Genomic DNA, 25,181 nt, shown 5'->3' with positions numbered 1-25,181 from the left:
TTTAAACCCAAACCATCCAATAAAAACTCAGCCATGCTTAATATATCATGAAACTCGTCTCTGTGGAAAGCCCTCCTGTTGGCAGAGAATCTCATCGACTGAAGGTTTTTTCCTCTTCATCAATAACGTCGGGGGTTTCTTTAAAACATCTCCCTGGGTGAAAAGCATTGAGAACTAGGACAGCAAGTCCCACCATAACACCCTCCAAGGCAATAAATAGGGGTTCGTCTTTCATAAGGTGGCCGTCCCAGCCGCCCGAAAGCTCTGCAATACGATAGACACATCTGACAAAGATGAAGAAAGTGGCTAATGAGAGGGCAACAAGAAAGCCGCGGAATGATAATGACGCGCGGAGCATAGCGTGTTTGGAATCGAGGGCGCTAGCGCCCATTGACTTCATGCGGAGCAAAGTTCTGACAGCGAAGTCGAACGCAAGCAAAATAAAAACGGCTAGAACGACGACTTGCCAGACAACACCGGCAATCATGAGGTCTTTGCCAAGGTCTGCGTCGCTGCTGCCAGAGTCGGCAGTGCTGGCTAACCCGCCTCCGGCGCCTTGAAGTGCAAGTGCGAGGATATCGCATGGTATGAAAATCCGTGGATACCAGGCAGATGGAATACGGGAGTTGGACATGCCAAATGTTGTGACTATTCTCGAGAGGCAGAAGTAGATAGCAGCAGCGAGGAAGGCCGGGCCGATTGTGAGGCAGCATATTTGAATCATGAATGGAGCCTAGGGTGGTGGAAATGTGAGTTATGGAAACTCAAATGGTTGCCGTAGTGTATTCCAATATTGACCTACCTTCTTCCAGGGGTTGTTGTGCATGAGGATGCGGCCAACATATCCCAATACCTCGCAGAGAGTGCCCAGAATCATAGCGACAGAGAATCCCAAAAACCTCTTCGAGGAGAAGCTCTGCAGGATATATGCTATCAAGGAGGCACCGAAAATCGCAGTAAGGACGATGTTAGCCGCAAGTGACGGGCGATAACCGTAGTAGGATTTTTCGATGCTGCATAATTCGAATGTGCAGAGGTCTCCCTTAATCTCTTCACGGCGCATCAGCGCAGATAGAATCACAGAAGACATTGACAAGTTGAATGAGGACGACTGCTAACAAAAAAGAGGATTGTCCGGGGGGGGGGGGGGGGGAAGAAAAGAACAGAAAAGGAAAAAAAAAAAAAAAAAAATCTATTGTTAAACAACGAAGACAGCTAGAGGTCGATAGATTGTAGCGAGAAACCTGTTTTCAAAAAGAAAAACGGATAGATGTTTTATTTATAGTGCTTAACAATGGGAATATCAAGATGAACAGGGGCCCAAAGGAGGCCATCCTATATGGTTAAGCCCCCATGTTCATGTTCTAGAAAGGCGTCGTCTTTAGTTAACAACACGGCCCTACATGGTCTGTGTCCAGATGCCACAATCGTAGGCTTCCAGAACCGTTGCACTATTGCTCTATCTTAGACCTCAGCCATAGATAAGCTTAGTTCACACCCTGGCTACCGAGACAACGACATGTGAAATCGCATGAGTATGCGGTCCGTTAAGACTTGCCTGTGGTGAAGCTCTCATATGTGTGTGAGAGACTCAGGAAGCTCCAAAATGGCCTAGTATTCCAGCCGCCATGTGTGCGTGCATGTGGACGATAGGGTAAAATTGATCGTTTTAAGTTACCTGAATCACTCAACATCACGTCGCAGCCGCAGCGCTGTACGGAGGATTCCTGTAGCTGTAGCAAAAGCGAACAGGGAGATATCCCACAGCCTTTTCCCGTTTTCTGGTGAAATGGGGGAGAAGCTGAAAATGGCCAAGCAATTCCAGTTCAATTTCGGCCTGGACATTGCACCGAACCGAAGTGAAAAAAATGCTAACAAAAACGTGCCGAACAACATTCATCAAGGTTGTCTGTCTCAGGACAGGCCAGGATTCCTTAGTCCAAAATCCGTGACACACGTCCATTCACAAATAAAGGATTGATTCTCTGACCGCGCTAACCACTCTGTAGGAGCGTGGGGGCAAATGCCAAATCAAATCAACTCAACTCAAATCATATCAAATCAAATCTGAAAGAAAGAAAGAGATAACTGCTATCAAGCGCCAGAAGCCATGAGTCTTTGACGGACCTTAAGAGCAAAGACAGCCCGTCGTGGATTCGTTGGTCTGATACATACGACGCAGATTCAACATGGCTGAGCAACGTCGTCGGAAAGTTCCCCATTAATTAATCTTTTTTCGCACATCGGCTGAGTTAAATTAGTTATCTGAGTAACCAGAGATTTGGCAGGGCTGGAATGGACCATCCAAATCACGTGGATATATATCTATGTTAGATCCCAAAACGCCTTGACACGAACCACTTCAGCTTCATTTGCTTTTGCCGCACGCCACGAGGCGCTTTTGGACGTGTGGATCAGCGCAGCCGTTGTCTAGATGACCTCCAGGTCCCCTAGGGAGGTATTGATGAACGTCACACTCCGACCCTTCTATCCGACTCGCTACAACAGCAACATGCGCTTGGCACTGGTTCGTAAACTTTGGAGGAGGGAGAATGGGACGGTTACTTTTACATATCACTCTATAATCTGTCAAGCACTAAGGTTGCAACAATCCTTAGCAGGTCGAAGCCACAACCCGGCTCTGCCAATTGTAATTTTGGAGCTTCCGGATGGACCCGATTGGAGGAATCCCTGAATAACATGGTTAAACGACCAAAGTGACTCTCCGCTGTGCAGCTTTTAAGAGCGGTACCATGGCGCCTTCATTTCCGCATTTAATAATAGCACAACGAAAAACCATGCGCCTTCAACAGGACTGCCATCAGACGAACCCCCATATCAAATGTGCGGACATTTCACCTTCATTCCACTGCGTGCGTTTAGGCTTTATTGATTGAAGCTTTCCTGAGGGGCGAGTTACGTGAAGCCAAACTGCACGAGATCCATGGATGTTCGTTGGTGACCACCCAGTCTGGATATCCATCCCGCGTTGGTCTTGGTAATGCACCTGCAAGCATGTATGCTCTTCTATGGTCGTGCCGTGAATACGTACGGTGCATACGTAACTCACTACTTGTCGCATAAATGCTCCGACTGTGGGTCGTTACCAACAACCGGCGAGTAAGCATCAAAGGGCTGTTGATTCCGCATTGATTAGTAATATCTCTTAGTTAACTAACTACTAACTTTACCCTATCATCAATGCAAATTAATTAGGCAGAACAATAATTTAAATCAAACAAAGATCAGTCGGATGCTCGTGGTTAGTGATTGAGACAGACTGCTTATCTCTGCATGATAAAGATCAATCACATGTGAGGAGCTCTGCTCATCTGGAATCCCCATCAACCAACACTTTCCCCGAATCTTGACTCGAGACTGGCGAAAAAGATAATCTTAGGATGATCAATTGACTAACTTATCAGAACTCCGGAGTTCGCGACTTTGTGAACCAACCCGCCTTGACTGATCAGTGATATCCGAATTGTCTTCGTGCAACTTTCCCGGGCTTGCTTCGTGATGATGGGATGTGTTGGTCGGTACCGATGTCACCACTCCTTGCGAAGTCTAACCACCCCTGTAGGCCTTTTGAAGCAACGAATAACTTCGGCACAGCGGAACCTGTTTTTCGTCTGGTATCAATCCCACGACCGAAACCATGCATTCTCCCTCCAGTGAGCCTTTTTCTCTTCATGGCGGCTGCCATTGTGCTGCTGTTCGCTACATAATCACATTTCCCGGGTATGAGCAGAGGCCAGTCCTGAATCCAAATCACCCTCCAGGGCAACCCGATATCAAAGTCCCATTGTTATGTTTCGACCACTGCAGCGACTGCCGAAGTGCCTCTGGTGTCCCTGTTCAGTTTTGGAACATATGTCCACAAGAATTCATCACATTTTCATTACTCCGTCGGTCCGATGATTCTTCCTTAGATGCAGTTGGAGTAGAGGAAGACGGTGCCAAAATTATACTCACTGGAGACCAACTGGTGCACCCGAATGAGGTCACCAAGGGCACTTATTTGACACATTATGCTTCTTCAAAATCGGTATGGCGCACGTTCTGTTCCAGCTGTGGTACCAATATATCGTTTGTGGCTTTCGAGGAGGAGGGGTCGGAGACTCTAATGGATATCGGGGTGGGGACGTTGGACCGCAGCAGTATCGACCTGGTCGGGATGCCGCACCGCCATATTTGGTGGAATTCCGGGATCGATTGGGTCAAGAAACTTATTGCGGAGGGCGATAGGACTACCTCAAACCATGCAATACCCAAGCATCCTGGAGGAAATATCTATGAAATACTCTAAGCGACGGCTAGCCTATGATCCATCTATTTTGACTGTATGAAATCTTACTCTCACTGATGTAATGTTTCTCGTATGGAACCAACGATAGTTCATTCCCCGGCTCGATCGCATCTCTCTTCCACCCATCGGGATTCCCACATCTTAAACTGGACAGATTATACAACAGTCACGTTTTGCAACGAGAATTTCTATCTTTTCCAGATTTTGCGAGAGGAATTTTTCGGTGCGAGCGCTGGTGTGGTATGTCAATGACTAGAGCTGTTCTTTGGACATTCAGTATCCGTCAATTTCCATCTCAAGCTCCGGAGTTTCTGATCTAAATCCTTTCACATTGACAAAGTTAAGTATTGCACCTACCAAGGCCAAATATATATATATATATGGCAACACAAAAGTCGAATCTAATGAATAACAATCTGGATGAATTCCACCCATCCGCTCCTCATCCTCACCCCATGGAAATGCGTCATGTGAATACAACTCAATTCCTTGAGTGGCCTTCTTCGGGACGAAAGGTGTCTCCTGCTATAAGGCGCCCAAATTTCATGCACAAACATTGGCACCCGGAAGCGCTCCCTCGGATAATACATTTTTTTGGCGTATCTTTGGGCAGGCATCGGCAGAACACACCTCTGCAAGTGAATCTCTGGCAGGTGCAGATTCTCGAGGTGTAAAATAAGGGACTTGTTCAACCAGCATGGGGAGAATCATCAGCTGAACTGCATCACGACGACCAGTCACATCGGAAACAATACCGCTCCGGGTTGGAAGGCGTTGGGGTATCGCCTAGACCCTTGATTCTGATTTCAACCTAACATAAGCCGATCTACCCCTAATCCTGGTGTTGACGGTGATAAGGTTGAATAGAGATAATATGTGTAATGTATATGAGGAGTATGCAGACTGTTTACTTCAGTTATATGAGATTGACCAGAGTTGGTCAAGATATTAAAAGTGTGGACTCAATCGCATTCAATTTTTTTTCAAAACTATAATCAACTGTAACTTTTAATGTATTCTATTATCTAGTAAGATATATCATCAAATGAGATACTTTCCATTAAAATCAAGTAATTAAAAATGTCAACAAACAAAGTGATTAAGCTTTTTATCAAAAAAAAAAAAAAAAACTTCTTTTAATCATTCAAGCTTTTAATGAAGATTAAATTCTAACTATATAAGCTGCTGTAAAACTTTATAATACTTTTTATTTTATTTTTAATTATCATTTGATATAGTAGAAATCTCAGTTAAAAATTAAAAACTAATTCTTATAGAGAAAATAGCTTTAAAAAATTGATCATTACATATAGTTTAGATCTGCTCTTTTTTAAAATTGCAAATATATGAAATAATTAATTTACTTCTTACTAAGATAAACTTATTAACTTATCTACGCATTTACTATTTTAAAAAGAAATAAATATATCTATTTATTAATTATTATAAAAAATTTTTTAATTAATTTTAAATTTTAATAAATATAATTTACTGATAATTATTATATAAAAATTTTAAGATTTTTAAACTAGTTAACTTACTACTAAACATTTTAAACTTACATAAAATATTAATAAAATAATTAAAATAATTACTATTGCTGGTTACCGGTGTGAAAAAAGAGTAAGTGCCATTTTACTAAGATTTAAAAGCTAACTAAGGATAAGGAGAAGATATGTGGAGATGCGCCCTAGTTTCATGCCCTAGTTTCCCTTTTCAGTCAAACTCTCGCATGTTCAATTTGTCTGATGTTCAACTTTGACGTTCCATCTAGTCGTTAAAATGCGTGGTTTGACTTCGCCGTCTCAATAATAATTAAATTTATGAAATTAAATTATTTAATTAATTACTTAAAACTTAAAAGATTAAAATTAATTTATTATTTTTAAAGCAAATATATTAATAACTATAAGATGAAAGTTTTTATATAATTTAAAATTAAAATTAAATAAATATAAATTAACTACTTTAATTTAATAATATTTAATATTATATAAAAAAATAAAATGTTAAATTTTTAATAAATATAAAAGTTATATTTAAAAATAATACTAGTATTATTTACATATTATTTATATTTATTTTAATTATTTTGATTATAAGTAATTTATATATAATTTAATATTAAATTTATTAATAAGGAAAAGTTTGTAATTATTTAATTTATTACTTATATACTTTATATTTTAATAATTAAATATATAATATATATATATATATATATATTAAAGCTCTATATAGAGAGAAAATAAAATACTTTTACTCACAAACTCTATTTATTCTCAATGTTTCTCGATTCATACATATTAAGTCTCATTTTTACTGTTTCAAAACAAGTTCCTATCTAATAGGAAATGAAGAAAGCTTAATTTAGTAAAAATGTATGAAATATTTTTTTCAATAAATCTTCTTAAATAAACTTTTATTTTATTTTGTTTACTTATATCGACTGATAGTGATGATCAGATATTATCTTGTTCCCCTTGAAATTTTTGTGTTCCATGTATTGCCCTTCACGCCAGTGGCATGATACTCGGGAGACAACCAGCTAGACGGTGCCGAGCCGGAAAGTAAACGTCAGGTCAAAAAATGGAGGAGGTAATCCTTCTATCGCACTTCCAGAGGTCCATGGAATAGTGATTGCGTCTTCCCCACCAGAGACACGTTTAAAGCAGGCATATAATTCTGTCAAAGTTCGGCCCCTTGTCGTCTCTGATACCAATTTTCACACCGAAAGGACGTGTACGAGTTCAGTGGCGTTTTCATTATCATGTAACTCCCTTAGGGGACCGTAATAACTTCCAGAGGCAATTCCTCAGACAAATAGCAGGGATGGAAATGCAGAAAAGCAACGTAAAGCCGCCAACCCATTAACATTAAACCGATTGGCAGCATACGAACCATTGGAGGCCGTCGAGTTACCAGCGACTGTCAAGGATGTAGTTCCGATGCCACGAATAAGAAAAGCTCTTGATCTACCCTATGACGTCACCGACTCCGGAGCTAATATCTCCCAGGCATATATGGTTTAGAACGTCATGCTGAACATCATGCTGAACATCAACAGTTAAAACAGCCCCTGGCAATGCCCATTTGAAGGCTCCGGTGTAAAGTGTTCCAGTTTTACTCAACTACTCACATGCCCGTGCCGTCACTATAGAGAAAAAAAAAAAAAAGGGGGGGGGGGTAAAATCCAGAAACAATGCCCGACTCTCTCGCAGTCTTCCGGGGCACCACCCGCCAGGAGCTCAACAAGCTCGCAGAGGAGCACCTGGAGCACGATCTACAGCCATCTGATCGCGATAGGTTGAATTCCGCTGCATCCAAGCTTGGAACACACACTACGGTCGGGTCCCTCGTTGGCATCGGGTTAGGGATGTACATGGCGTATCGAGTACGGCGAGTGCGGATGGACATGTTTACTGCTTTCCGCATCGTGGAGAAACCGACACATGTGCAGTTTGCAAGCGGCAGAATAGGTGCGGATGGTCATTGTTCGCTTTTTCTACTTTGGTTTAGATGTGCTCTTGTTAACAACTTGCTATAATTATAAGAGATGGTTCCCGATCTGACACCTTTCCTTCGACCCACTCTGCTGGGCGACATTGCGACGTTCGGACTTTTCGCTGCGGGAGGATTGTTCATAGGTGGAGAAGCGGGGCTGCTCTGTGGCGTTTATTCTGCGCGGAGAACTTTAGTGAAAGACCTGGAGTCCAAGTTGAGGATTGAACGTGCATTTGCGAGACTGAGGGCTGACATTCTTCGGCGCCAGGCTGATGCCTTGGACGGCGGGAAGTCTGACTCTAATCCAGAGAAGGTGGCCGAGGTATTCTAAACTTTGATGGTCATTAACATATTTGCGTCGGCAATCACACCTTCGCTGTCCTTGGGATCCATTTTTCCTTTCAAAATATTTCAATGTAATAATATTTTCTTCCTCCGTTTCCCAATAATAAAACTCGTAAATTCAAAACCTGAGGTGTCACTCGATCCCACGTGACTCCAGCAGCCCTAAATCTGGACAACCAATGTTTGTATATGGGCCTCGGGAGTGGAGATCTCCATCAACCTGGAACAAAAGAAGTGTTTGCTGAAGTAGTGTGGGGGCAGTGATGTCGCTATGGATCGAACAACTTCCAAGTTGTCCCACACTTCTGGTGACAGGCTGGAAAGTAATTACAACTGCGGACGCCGACTCCTCATTCTCAGCCCGTCCGTGAGGAAAATAAAGTACTGAACATACACATGTTGCTCATACAATCCTTCCACCCCGTCGGGACTGCCCTCAGGCAGATCAAGTGTTTCCGCCAACTTCTGGCCATTTGTTGTTTTCAGTTCCCTCCCGACCCCTGAGAGAAGATAGCCACGTATAGACATCTTAAACGGTGCTCACAGAGCAAGAACTGTTTCAGGGGGGGGAATCAGTGAAACAAAGCTTCGTGTCCCCGTGTAATAATAACACAACAAACTTGGAATGAACAAGAAACATTAGGTTTTTCTTATCAATTGATCATTTCCGCCATCTGCTGTTCCCCCTCATATTTGGTAAGACTCAATTAACTCACAGATGGCCTCCTCCCTTTTTTTCACTCTTGTACTTTATCTGCAGCACTACATATCTTTTGTCATTTTCACACGTCGTAATGTAAGTAGCTTAAAAAGTGAAGTACACGCGGGGCCAATTTAAACTTTTTTGTTGTTCTAAACCGCTCTCATCGCATCTTGACGTCAAGGGACAGCTCGCTGCAGTGGAGCTGAACGGGTGGCCAATCCTTCTCCCGCATTTCGCCTTCCCTAATGCAAGAGGGTCTCTGTTGCTGAGGTTTCCTCCGACACATAAGAGCTCCTTCGTTTCGTTCCTGAATCGATGTGTCCGACGAAATTGCCCGGCTCTTACCTCAATATCGGTGGTCCCAATTGACGAGAAACGAATGGCACGATGCCACACTCCAAATGGGAGAAAGCGAAATTGTATTCAAAGCGAGGGTTTGATAAAGTCTGGAATACTGTCGATAAGCTTGGCGCACCAGGAAATCGCTCTTCGAAAAAGCTCGGTGCTGAGGCATTCTGGCCTGCGACGCTAGACAAGGAAAGCGACAAGGCGGCCCGTATCCTGCGCAGTTTTTGCAAGGACGGATTTTACACTGAGGTTGAAGATGAGAATGAGAGGCAAAGCGGGTCAAGTTCGCACGCAAGTAAAGATGATAGGACAGCAGAATACAAGGGTACCGAAGGTAGAAACAGAGGGATTATTGGCAAGCCCAGAGGAAAGCAAAGGGTTGTTCAAAAGATACCTTCAGCGGTGATCAAACAGGCAAAGGGCCTTGCAATATTTACAACAATGAGAACAGGCCTCTGGCCTAGTGGATCTGGAGGTAGCGGAATTCTGGTCGCAAGGATCAAGGAAACGGGCGAATGGAGTCCGCCTTCGGGAATCATGCTGCATACCGCCGGGCTTGGATTTCTGACTGGCGTTGATATCTACGATTGCGTGGTTATCATAAATACATGCGAAGCTCTGGAGAGGTTCAAAGGCATACGTTGTACACTTGGTGGGGAAGTCAGTGTTGTTGCCGGACCCGTCGGTGTGGGAGGTGTTTTGGAAACCGAAATGCATAAGCGACAGGCTCCGTTGTGGATGTATCTGAAAAGTCGGGGATTTTATGTTGGTGGCCAGGTAGACGGGGCTACCATTATCGAGAGAAGCGATGAAAACGAACGTTTTTATGGAGAGAGAATTTCTGCTGCCGGTATTTTGGCGGGTAAAGCAAAACATCCACCACAATCGATAACAACGTTAATGCAGACGATAAAGGCAGCTCAAGGCGATACAGATGTGGACAATTCCATGCTTCCACCACCAGGGGAAGCTCCTGGAGATGCTGAAATTGAAAAGGATTTGTTCGGTATTCCAGCGCCTAAAGACCCCGATCCGTTTGGTGTAAAAGCATTGGAACAAGAAGGCATAGTGATCCGAGAAGCCGGAACGAGACGTATACCTAGTAGTGGCATGTTTGAATTCCGACCAAGCCCGACGAGTCCTATATTCGACCATCGCTTCCCACGGCTGAGTGCAAGTAGTTCTCAGAGGGACAGCTGGCGGAGCAGCGTTCAGAGTACTGCGAGTGCCGACAGAAGCACCCAGACAGACGACTTCATCGACAGCCGACCCACAGTCTCCTTAACATCAATCAGTCGCATCTCGTCACATAATGGTAAAGATAGGACGCCATGGTCTCTCTACCAGTTGGAAGTTGATAACTCATCTATAACAGAGAGCACTACAGCTTCAACAAAAGAGAATTCTTCCCCACGGCGAGGATCCCTTTGCATTCAAGATCACACCATTCCAGAGGATCCGAACCAAGCTCGTCCTGCCAGCCCCTCTTTTACTCGTGCTCGCCTCGTTACTATCCACAAACGCTTATCACCACCACCGCCGCCGCTACCGGCTAGGAATGCTACACGCGTCACCTCGCCTACTTTATTGCATCTTCCAATATCGGAAGAAGCAACACAAGATCAAATTTCAGCTTACGATGAGAGTATTGAAATTTTTGAGGTGCATGACGGCGACGAGAATCATGGGTTGATGAAGCATGATTCAACCGTGAAGGACGTATTCAAAGGAGAAGTAGCTTTTGAAGAAATCCAATCCGCCAAAGCGGATAAATCGTCTAATGAAAACCGTTATCAGCGGGGGGGTAGACTGTATAAAGGGACAACCGGGGAGGAGGGATATGGCGAAGTTTTAACAACAATGGGTGAAAAGGAGGATGTCGCCCATGGTAAACTGCAAAAAGACAACCACCCCAAGAAAAGGGAAACTTTGACTGAAAAATTCAAATCTATGGACAAAGCTGAAGTTGTTTTGTCTCTAGACGAGACGTTGCAGAATGGATTTGTGAATGAGGATAAGGAGGAATTTCACTCTGTTCCTATCTCCCTGAAATCAACAATACGTTTGCAATAAAAGAGTGAGAAGTTCGAGGATGGAATCCTGCAGGGCTTCTCTATGGTTCAAGAACAGCTGGCGAGGAATCCTCCTACAGCTCTGGTGGAAATCGGACGGCGTTGCTTTGTCAAATAGGTAGTCGGCGCATGCCTTTCCTGGGGAACTATCTGTCGTTAATCCTGGCCCCGTATGTTTGTTTATACAGTTTGTGATGGTAAACCTTGGATTTTTTTTTTTTTTTTTTTTTTTTTTTTTTTTTTTGTTTCTTGTCATGTCTCCCTGAGCGAGGGAGCTTCCCAGGATTATATTTTGACATATCCGTTTAGATCTATGCGTATCTTTAGGGAGCAGGAGTTTCCAATGCTACTCTCCACGAAATTATTTGAGCTTCAGTCGATTGGAATTCGCCATAATTGGACGCGGGGCATTAATGCGAAGCCTGGAAAAATCGAAGCCTTTCATTGCGATCAAATGTAGCATGTGAATTGCTACATAATGCTGGTAGATGATGTTCATGGGCATTCAAACGAGGCTCCTTGCCGCAGATTTGCGTGTCCTATGTTTTCTCGTAACGGGCTCTGGGCTTTCCAAAGGGCTAAGTTAAATAATTTGCCACAAATTCATAGTAACTAAATAAACAAAAAGAGTTGATACCATGAGAAACCTTGTCTTTAACCGCAATTATACGGGACAGGGCAGGCAAAGAATAGCTGAGGCATGCATGAGATTATCTCCACGGTTGATATCGCAACATGAATGATTTGAAACAATCGAGCGTGGGAATCGTCTGGAGATTGTCTTTGGATGCTCATTCGAGGCATCCTACATCTCTCTGCCTGATAGAGACATACGGTAGCTGTGTGGCCTGGACCCTCAACAATAAATAAGCCCTTAGGCACCCACCTGCAGAGGCCTCTGCGGGCAGTGGCATACAACAAGCTCAGCGAATAATTCCGAGAGATGGAGCCAACATCTCAATTATCTGCCAGCCCAAGTCGCGAGGCCAGAGCTTGGTTTCATTTGGCGCCCAGTGAGATCATGGTGTCGCTAGCCAATCACCAGTGCGCTGCCGCCTAGTCAAGGAGCTGAGACGGTTTTAAGCCACGGACTGTTACTAGTTAAAGCTCTGGTCTTTGACGCCAAATAAAAATAAAAAAGAAAAAGAAGAAAAAGAAGAAACAAACACACCTTGAGATGGCGGTTTAAAAAGGCTCTGTGTCTCCCTATTGTTTGGGGTCGTTGTATTTAACTCTACATCCATCCTTCCGCTCCATCGTTGCCCTTCTTCTGCAGTCGTTTTCTCCTCTTTCTCATAGTTTGGTTAAAACATGACTGGCGTCTTCAAAAATCACATTATCGCCTTGAGTGGCACGTTTCCAGGGTATAAGCAAGGTGTGTTTCAACACATGATACTCAAAAAAAAATTTAAATCTCAACAGGAATAAAGAGGATGGAATGCTATCAGCCGGCGTTCGGGGCTTGGAGGTGCTAACCGTTTTACAGCGGTTCTGATAGACAGAATTGAATCCGGCGGTGGAGTTTACACTGCAAAGGTGGTTGATACATGTACGCATCTTGTGACTACGCAGAAGGAAGTAGATGACAGTAAACCAAAGTGTGAGTTTCTTTTCTTTATTATTTTTTATTTACCTCGCCGTTTGCAATTGACTTTTATCCTCATTACTTTGTCTTGTGGAGCGGTGTTAAACAGGATCTTAATAAATCCAGTGCTTGCTGAGAAGTTCTCATCTCTCCGCTCCTAGTTGTGTTACATATAACTAATTATGCCTCAGGTAAACAAGCTGCTTTAATCAAAGACTTGCATATTGTCTCCTTGGACTGGCTTCTGGATTCAGCCGCGGACGGGAACCCAGTCACAGAATCTTCTTATCTTCTAACAGCAACCGCTTCGCCCACAGCAGCAGGTAATGACAGGCCATTAAGGTCATCCAGAGCCAAACTGCAGCTAGATAGTTCCAATGTCAAACCAAGTGTTGACGGTGATGACGATGATAAGCCAGCCAAAGATGTAAAGCCATCAGATGGGAAGAAAAATCCAGCAAATTCGAAGACCAAACGGACATTAGCCGCAGACGACGAGGACGCCTCATCCAAATCCCAAGATGAGCCCCCAGCGAAGAAGCAAAAGGATGCTCAGAAGGCTTCCCCTCCAACGTTACAAGTGCCAGTCGATGAAAACTACCCACGTCGCTGTAAGTATCATTCCAATCTTTAAGTGGACTCTCGCATGTGACTTGCAACAAAGTTGGCTGAAAACACACAAAGCAACTCATGAGGTTTTTATCGACGATAAAGGTCTTATATATGATGCAGCATTGAACCAGACCCATTCCACATATAATAACAACAAGTTCTATCTGATCCAGTTACTGGTGAACAAAACCTCGGGCAAATATACCACATGGACACGATGGGGTCGAGTGGGCGAAAATGGACAAAATGCCGCATTCTCTGGGCTCACCCTTGATCAGGCGAAAGCCACGTTTGATAAAAAATTCAGAAACAAGACCGGACTTTCGTGGAGTAATCGACTCGACCCACCAAGGGTTGGAAAGTATACTTTCATCGAGAGGAACTATGAGGAGGACGACTCTGACGGCGAGGACGCTGATCAGAAGAAAACGGGCAAAAAGGTGAAAAAGGAAGATGAGGAAGAAATGAAGCTAATCGAATGTACATTGCCGCAGCCCGTCCAGAAATTTGTCGGTCTCATCTTTAATCAGCAACATATGCTCTCGACAATGGCTAGCATGTCGTATGATGCAAAGAAGTTACCCCTGGGCAAGTTAAGCAAGCGCACTCTCATGTTGGGTTTTGAGGTTCTCAAAGAGCTTTCAGAATTGGTCGCGGACCCGACAATTGCCATGCAAAAATATGGTCGGCCTTTTGGCCCAGCAGCAGAGCAACTAAGCAACCAATACTTTACCCTCATTCCCCATGTGTTTGGGCGCCATCGCCCACCGGTTATTGGCTCCCAAGATATCATCAAGCGTGAAGTTGATCTCCTCGAGACTTTAACCGACATGGAGATTGCGAACGAGATTATGAAAGATGCGAAAGCCTCCGAAAATGGCGTACATTATCTCGACATGCAATATCAAGGCCTTGGTCTGCAGGAGATGTCACCACGTACGTACTTCATAGCTGCTTCTTCCACTCTTTCTTCAATCCCCATAATGCTAACACTTTATTGCCCATCCAGTGGATCCGACTACCGTCGAATATAGGGAATTGGAAGACTACCTCGTGAAGTCTCACGGGCACACGCACCATCTTCGTTACAGGGTAAGCCCCGCCAGAGTCCAGTAATTGGGAAAAAGCTAGAATAAGCACTAAGCTAACTAATCCTCAGCTCGAACACATCTTCCGGGTTGAGCGTCATGGCGAAAAGGAGCGCTTCGAAGCCTCCCCCTTCGCACACCTACAAAACACCAACCGCCGCCTCCTCTGGCACGGTTCCCGTAGCACCAACTACGGTGGTATCCTTAGCCAAGGTCTCCGAATCGCACCCCCCGAGGCCCCAGTAACGGGTTATATGTTTGGCAAAGGTGTCTATTTTGCTGACATCTCCAGCAAATCCGCCAACTACTGCTGGCCCTACAGCAGCGACAAGATTGGCATTCTGATGCTCTGTGATGTCGAGTTGGGGAATCCGATGCTGGAACTTGTAAACAGCGACTACAATGCTGGGGAGAATGCGAAGAAGCAGGGAAGTCTGTCTACGCTTGGTAAGGGGCAAACGGTCCCGCAGGGTTGGAAGGATGCGGGCTGTGTGCATGAAAGTCTTAAAGGGGCTCTTATGCCGGATGTCAAGGATCCCCCGAAGAAGCAGGACAATACTGATGCGCGGTTACAATACAATGAGTATATTGTATATGATGTGGCGCAGATTCGAGTTAAGTATTTATTGTACGTGCATATGTCTTGAGACATATGTCGGCAGCGGGAAGAGGGCGACGCTATTGGGTTGGAGAGAAAGGGCTAAAGAAAGTCATTTCAAGTGACAGGCGGAGTGGTTAATAACAAAGCCAACAACCGAGATAAAACGCTGTGCTGATATCCATAAATATAAACCAGGGGTGGTCGTCGGGCATCGGGTCCACAGAATTTTTTGATTATTATTGGCGTATGCCATGTTTTCTATTACGTACCTTTTCATATCTCTCTTAGGTTCTTCTGTGTGAGGTTGTTCCCAGTAATGGATCCACGTCTCTTTTTATATATGCTTTCGTCGTTCAGTTTCTTGCGACCAAGACTCGTATATATATACCTAACATCAAGCTAACTATAGGTTAACGAACAAGGAGATCACGGGCATGTCATGTCGTTCATGACGCATCTATACCACGCCCTTTAACTTCAGGGTAATCCTAAATAATTGAACAATGGAGGAAAGTCCGTTTTCTTGCGTCATGATGACTTTTGCTGGATTAGACAAATCACCGACCCGCAAGTGGCATCCCACGAAGCATCATATGAAGAGTCGGTTTGCAATCACCTTCCAATCACTGGTTGGCTCAACTGCCATCCTCAGTTTCAATAGCTTTTACACACGGGGCAGGGAATTCTCTAGTGAGCCTCTGCCAGGCCGTTTGTGTATTTCGCAAGCAGCAAAGTATCGATTTGGTTCAGGTCCTCTAGAATCAGACCAGCTGCTGGTCTGGACGCTTGGTTGCGACGGCCCTCTTCAGCTTTCCCATGACCATATTACTGCATAGCTAATGTCAGAGCAGTCTCCGATCGACCAGTTTACTAACAAGGACATCACCAAGCTTTATCCTACCGCTGTTGGTATTAATCGGGCACAAGTCCACAAATTGGATGCCAGGAAACGTGCTCCGCATCGGCGCAACAACCGTTGCAGTCGGATAGTTTCCAGGCGTAGGCAAACCAATAGTTAAATCCCTAGCTGTATGTTTTCCCCGGACGCTTACAAGGGCATACAGAACCATCGTGCTCAGTTAGGGGGGGTGGGATGGAGCAGCAGTGTCTCTACACTTCTAGTGGGCATATCCATCAGACCGGAACTCCCCTCTTCTTACTCTTTTAATGTCGGAGGATATTCACTCTACATGCTCGACGTATGGTGAACATCCTAAACCGGCGTTTTTTTGCGTTCCGTCGTCGACATTCAATCATCGAAAGCATCCCGGGTGCACAAATTCCAATAATCAATCTACAACTCCCAACAAAGAAATGCGTAGTGAAGAAATGAAGTACTCGCACAAATTATGCTCTTATTATCATTACACGATTTGATACTCTATACATACACACCGGGTGGATCAGCCACTCATCTTCCTCTGGTCGTCACCACTACCAGCACCAATCCTCTCTCCTTTCCTCATCACCCAGTAAATATGTTCCCGCAACCTTGAAGCCGCCAACCGTAACACCCTAGCGGTGGAAACAGATAAGAGCCCAGTAACAAAGCAAATAGAAAGGCTAAAACATCACCATCATCCCGTACCTACACTATCTCTCAATAACCGCCATATCATCAATTTATGGCATTCAGCTCTAAAATAAGAGGGCAGAACACTTGTGTTCAGCAGAGAAACTGAGAACAAGATGAAAGGGGAAAGCATTTGCAAAACGCAAAAATCAACAAATCCATACCCATTTTCCCTACCAGGAACATCCCAAATCGCCGTATAACCGTGTATTCCTTAAACTTCCTCTAAGGGTCGGTTCTTCCGGGTATCCTAGCAACCGCTGGTCTGATAAGAAAAGAAATGGCAGGGGGAGGGGAGGGGCGCTATGCCAGCCACAAACTCCACCTCAAAAAACGAAACAAACACTCCGCAAACAACAAATGAACAGCTAAATTGATGCAAAAACATGATTCTCCTAAGACGGGTTTATTCCAACATAACACCATGTGTAAGTGTATGTGCATAGAAGGGCAAGAAAGCAAAAAACAAAACAGAAACAAAAAGGAATACAAGACACTAAAGAAGGGCACAAAAAAAAAAACAAAAGAGCCCAGGGATAGGAGGTATGAAAGCCTATGCAGAAAAGGATATGACGTCCAGGCCGTGTTACTCCAATAGGATCCTTTGAGGATTGAGTTGAACAAAAGGGTAAGTGATCCAGGAGGTAAAAAGAAACAATGCCATGTCAAGAGAGACACCAGAGAAAAAGTGGAAAAAAGCAGCAATGAGAAAATGCAATGAGCTAAAACGTAGCACCCGTGAACAGAAGAAATAGGGAGACAGAGAATCGGGGAAAAAAAAAAAAAAAAAAGAAGAAAAAGAAGAAGAAATAAAAACACAATGAAAAAAGGCAATAAAAGAAAAAAGAAAAGAAAAAGAAAACCCCAGCAAATCAAGACCTATCTGGCTAGCGAAGAAACTCCGCATGCTCTCTATTCCCCATCAACCGTCGAAACCGCATATTCCTCTCCCCACTCCCAAGCACGCATCTCTCATCGTCATCCAGATCCGCTTCTGGAAGCCACTCGTTAGGCAGGTCGGGGTAATAAGTATCAAGACGCTCTTCAATATGTCGTCTCCTCGTGCGCGCCATACCGAACTCCTGACCCCACTGACACCGATCGAACTCCATCAATCCGCCAAACGCTTGATCCATATTAGCAACCCAGATGCGGCCGCCATCGGGAGTGTAATCAGCTCCTCCAATTTCGCCAAAGAAATCATGCACTTGACGCGTCTGGTACGTCTGCGCGTTGACTATTGAGATGCGATCGGCAGGCTCGCACATGAGAAGCGTACGCGGACCTCCCCCAACAGGGGAATATCGCAAAGATCGGTAACCTGCGACGTCGGACTCGATGAATTGGAGTATTCGCCACATACGAGCGTCCCAGATGTTAACAATTCCGTCCTGATTGCTTGTTGCAACGTGAAGCATATCTGGTGACCACACACAAGCGAACCCAAAGTCTTGATGGCCAGCCAGTTGCTGTAGTGGCTTCCCAGTGTCACTATCGACTATCCACGCCTCTTTAGCATCTCCAACTATCACACGGAGTCGACCATCCTGTGAGGTGTCGGTACAATTAATGGCACGCGCAAACTTCTGGCGTTGAACAAATTTGTTGGTCTCACAATCAAGGACTCGAATGTAAAGATCGTTGGACGAAATGATTGCCTGAGGACTACGGCTTGTCCGGTTCTTGATGATATCGATGTGGTTTGTTATCCCGTTTGGATCTTTAGTCACATAGCCATTTACCACAGTATTGTCCGTCACAAGGCCTCTCATAGCATATTCCCCGGAAAATCCGCCAACAAGCGTCACGCCGTGCTTAGCTTTCATTGTTGAAATTTTGACACGATCCACGAACACGGCCAACTTCAAGTGATTGGAGAGGTCGATCAGGACGCTCTTCTGGTTATGGAAAGGGGTTACGGAATAGACCTTCGATTCGTGAGCATACTGCACGGTATTCGACGATGTCACGGACATAAGATTGCGCAACTGGAAATGCGACATTGACGCCTTGTACTTGGTATACATTGTCTTTGCCTTAAAATATTCCTCTGCGTGTGGCAACCGCTTCGAATACTGCAAAATGGCTCAGTGAACAATTCAAGAGAGAATTAGAGACGACTCACCCCATGTGGATTAAACATCAGATTATGGTAACATTTGTACCAAGAATCGCGCAGCATCCTAGCATCCGACCTCCGGACATTCATCTTCTTCCACCAAGGGATTTTCTGGATATCGTAGGACTGGAACTGGTGGTCATCCGGGCGCGATATCTTCTGCGGCCGTGGCCAATACGAAACATCTGCTGCTGCGTCCGATATGGGGATATGAGGCCGCTCCTTCGCTGGAAGCTGTTCTGGGGGGATTTTGGATCGAACCAGCCACTGCTTAATGAACATGTCGACCGTAAGATTCCTTTCGAATGCTGGAAATTCAAGACCGTCAGCAATACTGTAAGTAAGACCTTTGCGTGGGGCAATTGGGATCGCAAGAAGTGCGCTTGCAACGTGGGCATTGAAATATTTCAAGATCAATGAAGGGGGGACATAGTAGATTGACTCTTCAGAAGTCTTGTGTATGTCATCATACTGAGCCTCAGTCAAAAGCTCTATGGGGCGAGATGCTGGGGGCCTAGCTGTAACATTTCCCGGACTGAGTGGGCTGACTGAAGAGATGTCTGAAAGGGAGGCTGGAATCCTGGGCCAGGGAAGTTCTCTACAGAAATAAAAATGCGGGGAATCTTGTGTATGTTCGTGAGACTTCATAAACTTATCTGTCACGTCAAGGCCAGTAAGGAAAGTGATGGAGGTTTCATTAACGAAAAGGGCACGATGGGCACCGCTAAGTATGAAAAAGCCTCTTGATGGGCTTGCAAAAATGGAAAATTTGAAAATATAGTATGAAATGGTTTGCAATATGAAGCTGTCAGCGTTGGGTAATGGATCTCGTGTGCAAAGGCCAGATGAATATTCAGGGGAATTCATATTATTAAATGCACGATGGATGATGTGCTGGGCCTTTCCAAGGGTCCAAATGTTGAATGGGAGAAACAACGTAGAAAGTGGGCTTATGAAATGAGACTCCATACTTTCCGTCTGCGTAGACATGCCTGTGTCGAAGTTATCGTCATCGTCCGCAGCATTACTGAATGCAACGTTTTGGCCAATAATATTTTCAAGGCTCGTACCAGAAAGGGGTTGAGGACGAGCGCCAATGGTGGGGTTTTGCACTTGGCTTTGTTGAGGCCAGCTGCCGTGGAAATTGTTATCAATAGTGAAACTTGGTGGATAATATTCAGTGGGATCACACCAGGACAACTCATCATCAGTGATGTAAAACTTTTCAGTGTCATTCGTATCTGAGAGAGACTCATCGCAAACACTTCTCTCGCCATCGAAAAAAGTTGGAGGTTGACCGTGCAATCTGTCATAAGAAAAGCCGGATAGCTCAGAATCTTCAATCAGATTATCTGGGAGAACCGGGATTTCGTCGTCATCAGCATCGTCATCACCATCGTCATAGTCTTCATCATCGTAGTCGTCCTGTTCGCCATCACCGAGCTCCATGTCTTCGTCATCATCCATGCTTCCTGGATTTTGGGTCAAAGTTTGTGGGTGATTTGGGCCAGAGCCACTTGTGGAATTAGGGAGAGAAGGGGATACGACAGTACCAGTTGCTGTCATGACGAAAGTCGCTGATCCATTATGTGAGCTGAGATTGAGTTGATCTGCGGCGTTGCCATCGCTAGATGAGGGAAGAGTAACCCCGGCAGCCAGATTTTCGATGACAGGAGGGGGATGAGGTAGATCCAGCAGTGCTTGCCCAGAAGTAGAAATCTGATCTGGCAAAACGCTACGATTCTGGGGTTCCGTAGTGCCTGGCACATATGCAAAGGAAACAGTAGAATGAGACAATGACTGTAAGTCATCCTGGCATTCATCTGGGTTATATTCTGGTGTATAGCCAGTCGAGTCTTGAGGTACAAATGTCGAAACAGGGCCTTCCGAAATTCCAAAGCGGTCAATATTGGTAGAGGAAGATGCGGCTTCGCTTGGGGTTACGTCCGCCAATAAAAAGCTCCGATTCGGGTTCGGATGCAGTTCTTCTTGGTTCGTAATTGCTGGACGGCTTGACAGGCTGTCTGGCTTGTTAGGGTCCGATGGTGATGAATTCATGATTTCAGGAGGCTGCACAGGGGCGGGATCGCTTTGGTCGACCATTGTAATGGTTTCATAGGATAGACGTGTGGCTAGAAAGGATTACTCCAGATTAAGCTAAAGTTGATATTGATCAACGCGTTGATAATGAACAAAACTTGTTTGCGCTTCAACACGCGCGTAAGCACCGACGGACACCACCTAGCACAAGTTTAGTAATAATTTCCACATAAGATATCTTCTCGTGAAACACGCATACCACTTCTTCCGCCAATACACTCGAGTAAAATACCTACCTACACCGCTCAACTCGCAGTTGTTGTTTTCGCGTCCCAATTTAACACGGTTTTGAAAAGCAAACTGTCTAAATGGAGGATAGATAAGCATCAATACAATGAACAACACAATTGTATGATCATCCAAAACAACCATGTAGAAAATGCATGGCTGAGACAAGAAAGATATATCCCAACATCAGATTATCAGACATCAGACATTTTGGCACATGGAATGCAAAAGCATCAGTGGGCCTCTTTGGCATTGTTTGAATGCAAGTCATAAAACAAAAAGGGGGAAGGGGAGAAGAGAAGAGAATTAGTTAAATCGCGCGATCATAAGCAGTGCAGACTAAATACCTAGGTATTTCAGCACAAGAGTGATGAGAGATGATGGAAAAACTGAATTTGATAGAAGAGTCGTATTAAACGCCTTCTGTCTTCTTGAGAAAGATGGCTTGGAACTATTAGTGTCCGCACGTCACTGAATAGGTCCAGTCAGACCAAAAAACAGCTTCCTTCCCAACATAAAGGAATGTCTGTTGTGATCATCTTAAAAGGAGGAACTTGGTGAACGTGTTAGATGACTTCAGCAAGTCGCTTTTTGCTCAGGGAGCGCGAGTCTTCGCGAGTTCAAAGCAGAAAATCAAGGTTCTACAACAGGCTCAACGTCCATCAAGACCGAGAACCAAACCAAGGACCATCGAGGAGGGTTGTAGATGCTTGAACTGCCGGAGTGGGAACACTTTTGAGAGGGGCGGGAGAACACATGGCGTTTTGCCAGCGCGGGAAAAAAGAAAAAAAAAAAAACATGACACACACCGTTGAGCGAACTTAGCTTCAAAGGTTTGGATTTGGGGTTTTCAAAGAAGAGGGGAAGCTGGAGAGCCGATGGTTCGAAGAAAGAGCTCTCTAGCAAACAGACAGAGCCGCAGCAGCCGGTTGGATCAGAGGGGCCGTTGTCGCTGTAGAGGTTGAAGAGAGGACGGCGCGGGGGAGGAGGGAAGACGAAGCAGTTATAAAGAGGATGAGGCGGTGATGGGTGAGATATATAAAAGATCAAGCAGGAGTCCCGCCCGGGTTGGGAATGGCTCTGGGGGTTTGGGGGTTTTAGGGTCCGGAGCCGGGGAAATGTGCTGCATTCAGCTTAGACCTGGGCCGTGTGGGGAGGATGATGCTCACTAACTACTAACTCCTCCACAAGGAGTGGGAATTGGCTGCGATCCACGGAGCAGATCGAGCAGAATGGCGGATGTGTTGTCGATTGTGTTGATCAACAATCCTCGAGGAATCAGGGAGTTGTTTAGGGAGTGAGTGAGAGAGGAGAAGAAGAAGAAGAAGAAGAAGAAGAAGAAGAAGGAAAGCAGATCAATGCTCTGTCAACTACTTCCCAAGCTCTGCCGGCGTGTTTTCAGCAGTTACTCCCAGCCAACCAGCCAACCAACCAACCAACCAATACTTATATCTCAATAACTGATCCTGAATGAAGAGACGCACCCTTATCCCGGTCAATCCATGGATGCGGTCTTCCTGCGCAGCGGTCAGCCGTGTTCGGGGTTTGTCTTTAAAGTCACTGTTAACTAACTCTTTATTTTATATATTTTACAGTATGCATATGACGGAGAGCAATACTCCGTTCCACAGCCGGTATCCTACATGTACGTCGGCCCACATCCTGTGCTGAGGTGTATGTTCCGTCTGGACCCTGTGGTAGCGAAACTACGGAGCAATCAAGCTAACTAACTGCTTCTAGTTATGGTCCGTGAGATGTCGTTGCAGCCACTGAGAGCGGTCCGTGATCTGGAGCATAACTAAGTAACTACGCTGCTTTTATCTTCATGCATCCTCATCGCTAGCTCTCATTCTTTGCCGACCGTGGCCATTGCGGTGTGGTGTTCAACGAGTTATCAATGCTTGGTTTCGCCTTCAGGATGGTGATTCCCTGGCTTTCAAAATGCATATGATAAATCTAACGCCGCCCCCACTTCATTTTTTGGAGCTTTTACTTTCCTTTCAAGCCCGTTGTTCTAGCTGGCGCACATGTTTCCATTCTCTCCCTTCTCGCCCAGTTTGAGATCACAAAAATTATGCTGATGCAAACAACCATTGCCATCAGCCGTGCACAGCACTTCTGGGAACGGTCAATCTCTTCTCTGATGACTCTCAGATTTCGCCAACATGGTTGCATATTTATGGCTGTCGGTTCCCATTCTCATCTATCTGCATGCGTGGCCAAGAACTTCCGAGTCTATCCCGATTGGCAATTGAAGAACTTCAACTTCACCAAACTGAACACGATCTTGGTTGAGTGGAAGTTTCTTCGACTGCTGTATAAGAGAGTTGCTGGTCCAAAGATGGATGAGGTGCTTGGCGAGCAAGTCAGCGAGGTGAGTCCTATCAATGTTATGCCAGTCCCCATCTGACCAGATTGGCTGCATGGCCGTTGACGGATGAATACAACCTGGATCTGTCTGTCGAATGCAAACCAACACTGAGCCATGAAAATCTGCTGTCGGTTCTTCATTACCACTGGTGTCTGGACATATCAGCATGCCCCCCCCCCCCCCCCCCCCAATGAGCGATATACAGTGCCACTCCCGCTGCTGTTGTTGATGACCTCTTACACATCCTCCCGTCCTGAAGCGCGCTTACCGAGAGCGGCTGAGTCCGAAGCCCGAATGATGCGCTGCGATACAGGGACGTGGTGTTTCGTGTCATCCATAATCCGCAGGAGCCACAGCGTCATGTTCCGGTGATAGAGGTCACTTTGATGTATATGAAAGGAAAGAGAAACAAGTCCCAGCCGCACGTCCTCCTTCTCCCCAGAGTTTGTTATGCACACCTAATGATGTAGAACGACCTCCATTTTCTATGAGTGGGATGGCAATTTCGCCCCGTGCCCGATCTCCCATTTCCTTGCTGTGGCATTTGCGGATCATGCATTTGAGGCACAGGGTCATTGATTCCCCGGAAGATGCCTTTTGGATCGCCGTCCGTCAGTTCTTACCAGAACAGCCTGCGAGAGAGATGGAAACATGAGATGCTTGATGTACCAGTATTCCGTCGTACCATTCACACTGTCACACTGTACAGGGAGCATGCATTTCTGCAGACCGTGCATTGCCGTATGACACGTTCAATCAGCACCTTCCAACGGCCATTCACGGGCAGACATCTTCGAGCACTACTACATCTCGCAGAAGGTGAAACGGGGATGTTGAGTCCGCATATCTTAGGTGTCCGGCTCCGCGAGTCGGTAATCCGTGCTGCGGGGATGATGAGCTTGACGCGGGACCCGGGGATCCCTAAGGCCCTGACTGATGAACAGAAATCCGCTGTCAACCAGCACCCTCATCTTGTTGAGCTAGATCGGCAGGAGCAGGATCTGGTAAATGATATAAAAAATTCCAATACAGATCGCTCCCAAAGGCTCAGGGCCACCACCTCGCGCGCGGGCTCTTTCAGTCTCTCAGTAGCTCTGTGGATGAGGAACATGAGTTGACGGCCGTTGGATGCAGGTCATCCGTGACTGGACTGCACTCTGTCGCCTGCAAGGGATTCCTAACGGGCAGAAGTCTTCACCTGACACTCTCGTAAGCTTGAAAAGAGGAGCTCAATCTGATAGATATTAATATGTTCTCAATTATCTGTTCAGAGGATCAGTGTCTGTTATGTCTTAAGAATGAATAGCAGGCATATAATTCCAGACTTTATTCATTTTCACGCATAGAGAAGATGCAGGGATATGTGCATGATTATTGTCCCTGCTATCTAGCCTCAGATGCTTGCTCTTTATGTTATTATCTGATCTGTTCAGAGAAAATATAGAACATTATAATATTTCAAAAATCATGCTGCTTCAATACACAAGATTTCATCCTTATGATATGTCAAACTGCTCTAAGCTGTATTCCAGCTGCTGATTCAGTTAAACTTTTCTCCTTTCTTGCTGTAATCTATTAACTTTAACTTTGGCTGGTATAACTTCTTAGCAAAGTTTATTTATA

At 45.1% G+C, this 25,181-nt stretch overlaps 8 protein-coding genes across 8 annotated transcripts; 6 read left to right on the top strand and 2 right to left on the bottom strand.

Moving 5' to 3' along the window:
* Positions 1 to 91: 91 nt before the first annotated feature.
* PAAG_04872 (parasitic phase-specific protein PSP-1) lies at positions 92 to 1,090 on the bottom strand (the record flags this gene model as incomplete). Its single annotated transcript, XM_002793297.1, has 2 exons — positions 92 to 733; positions 803 to 1,090. The coding sequence occupies 2 exons, from the start codon at positions 1,088 to 1,090 to the stop codon at positions 92 to 94; spliced, it is 930 nt and encodes a 309-aa protein (XP_002793343.1).
* Positions 1,091 to 3,658: 2,568 nt separating this feature from the next.
* Positions 3,659 to 4,309, top strand: PAAG_04871 (hypothetical protein; the record flags this gene model as incomplete). Its single annotated transcript, XM_002793296.2, has 1 exon — positions 3,659 to 4,309. The coding sequence occupies one exon, from the start codon at positions 3,659 to 3,661 to the stop codon at positions 4,307 to 4,309; it is 651 nt and encodes a 216-aa protein (XP_002793342.1).
* Positions 4,310 to 7,511: 3,202 nt separating this feature from the next.
* PAAG_04869 (hypothetical protein) lies at positions 7,512 to 8,144 on the top strand (the record flags this gene model as incomplete). The annotated part of the gene is made up of 2 exons (XM_002793294.2): positions 7,512 to 7,788; positions 7,864 to 8,144. The coding sequence occupies 2 exons, from the start codon at positions 7,512 to 7,514 to the stop codon at positions 8,142 to 8,144; spliced, it is 558 nt and encodes a 185-aa protein (XP_002793340.1).
* A 1,104-nt stretch (positions 8,145 to 9,248) lies between these two features.
* On the top strand, positions 9,249 to 11,282 carry PAAG_04868 (DUF500 domain-containing protein; the record flags this gene model as incomplete). Its single annotated transcript, XM_002793293.1, has 1 exon — positions 9,249 to 11,282. One exon carries the CDS (start codon positions 9,249 to 9,251, stop codon positions 11,280 to 11,282), a length of 2,034 nt encoding a protein of 677 aa, XP_002793339.1.
* A 1,310-nt stretch (positions 11,283 to 12,592) lies between these two features.
* PAAG_04866 (poly polymerase family) lies at positions 12,593 to 15,213 on the top strand (the record flags this gene model as incomplete). The annotated part of the gene is made up of 6 exons (XM_015845399.1): positions 12,593 to 12,656; positions 12,768 to 12,881; positions 13,058 to 13,477; positions 13,551 to 14,414; positions 14,488 to 14,570; positions 14,638 to 15,213. 6 exons carry the CDS (start codon positions 12,593 to 12,595, stop codon positions 15,211 to 15,213), a joined length of 2,121 nt encoding a protein of 706 aa, XP_015699625.1.
* Positions 15,214 to 17,627: 2,414 nt separating this feature from the next.
* Positions 17,628 to 20,962, bottom strand: PAAG_04865 (WD domain-containing protein; the record flags this gene model as incomplete). Its single annotated transcript, XM_002793290.1, has 2 exons — positions 17,628 to 18,815; positions 18,866 to 20,962. 2 exons carry the CDS (start codon positions 20,960 to 20,962, stop codon positions 17,628 to 17,630), a joined length of 3,285 nt encoding a protein of 1,094 aa, XP_002793336.1.
* A 2,368-nt stretch (positions 20,963 to 23,330) lies between these two features.
* PAAG_11946 (hypothetical protein) lies at positions 23,331 to 23,628 on the top strand (the record flags this gene model as incomplete). The annotated part of the gene is made up of 2 exons (XM_015847507.1): positions 23,331 to 23,561; positions 23,587 to 23,628. The coding sequence occupies 2 exons, from the start codon at positions 23,331 to 23,333 to the stop codon at positions 23,626 to 23,628; spliced, it is 273 nt and encodes a 90-aa protein (XP_015702897.1).
* A 520-nt stretch (positions 23,629 to 24,148) lies between these two features.
* Positions 24,149 to 24,771, top strand: PAAG_04864 (hypothetical protein; the record flags this gene model as incomplete). The annotated part of the gene is made up of 2 exons (XM_015845398.1): positions 24,149 to 24,562; positions 24,640 to 24,771. 2 exons carry the CDS (start codon positions 24,149 to 24,151, stop codon positions 24,769 to 24,771), a joined length of 546 nt encoding a protein of 181 aa, XP_015699624.1.
* Positions 24,772 to 25,181: the final 410 nt, after the last annotated feature.

The sequence above is a fragment of the Paracoccidioides lutzii genome, assembly GCF_000150705.2.
Source record: "Paracoccidioides lutzii Pb01 unplaced genomic scaffold supercont2.12, whole genome shotgun sequence".
Lineage (NCBI taxonomy): Eukaryota > Fungi > Ascomycota > Eurotiomycetes > Onygenales > Ajellomycetaceae > Paracoccidioides > Paracoccidioides lutzii.
This window is presented reverse-complemented; position numbering and strand designations above follow the sequence as displayed.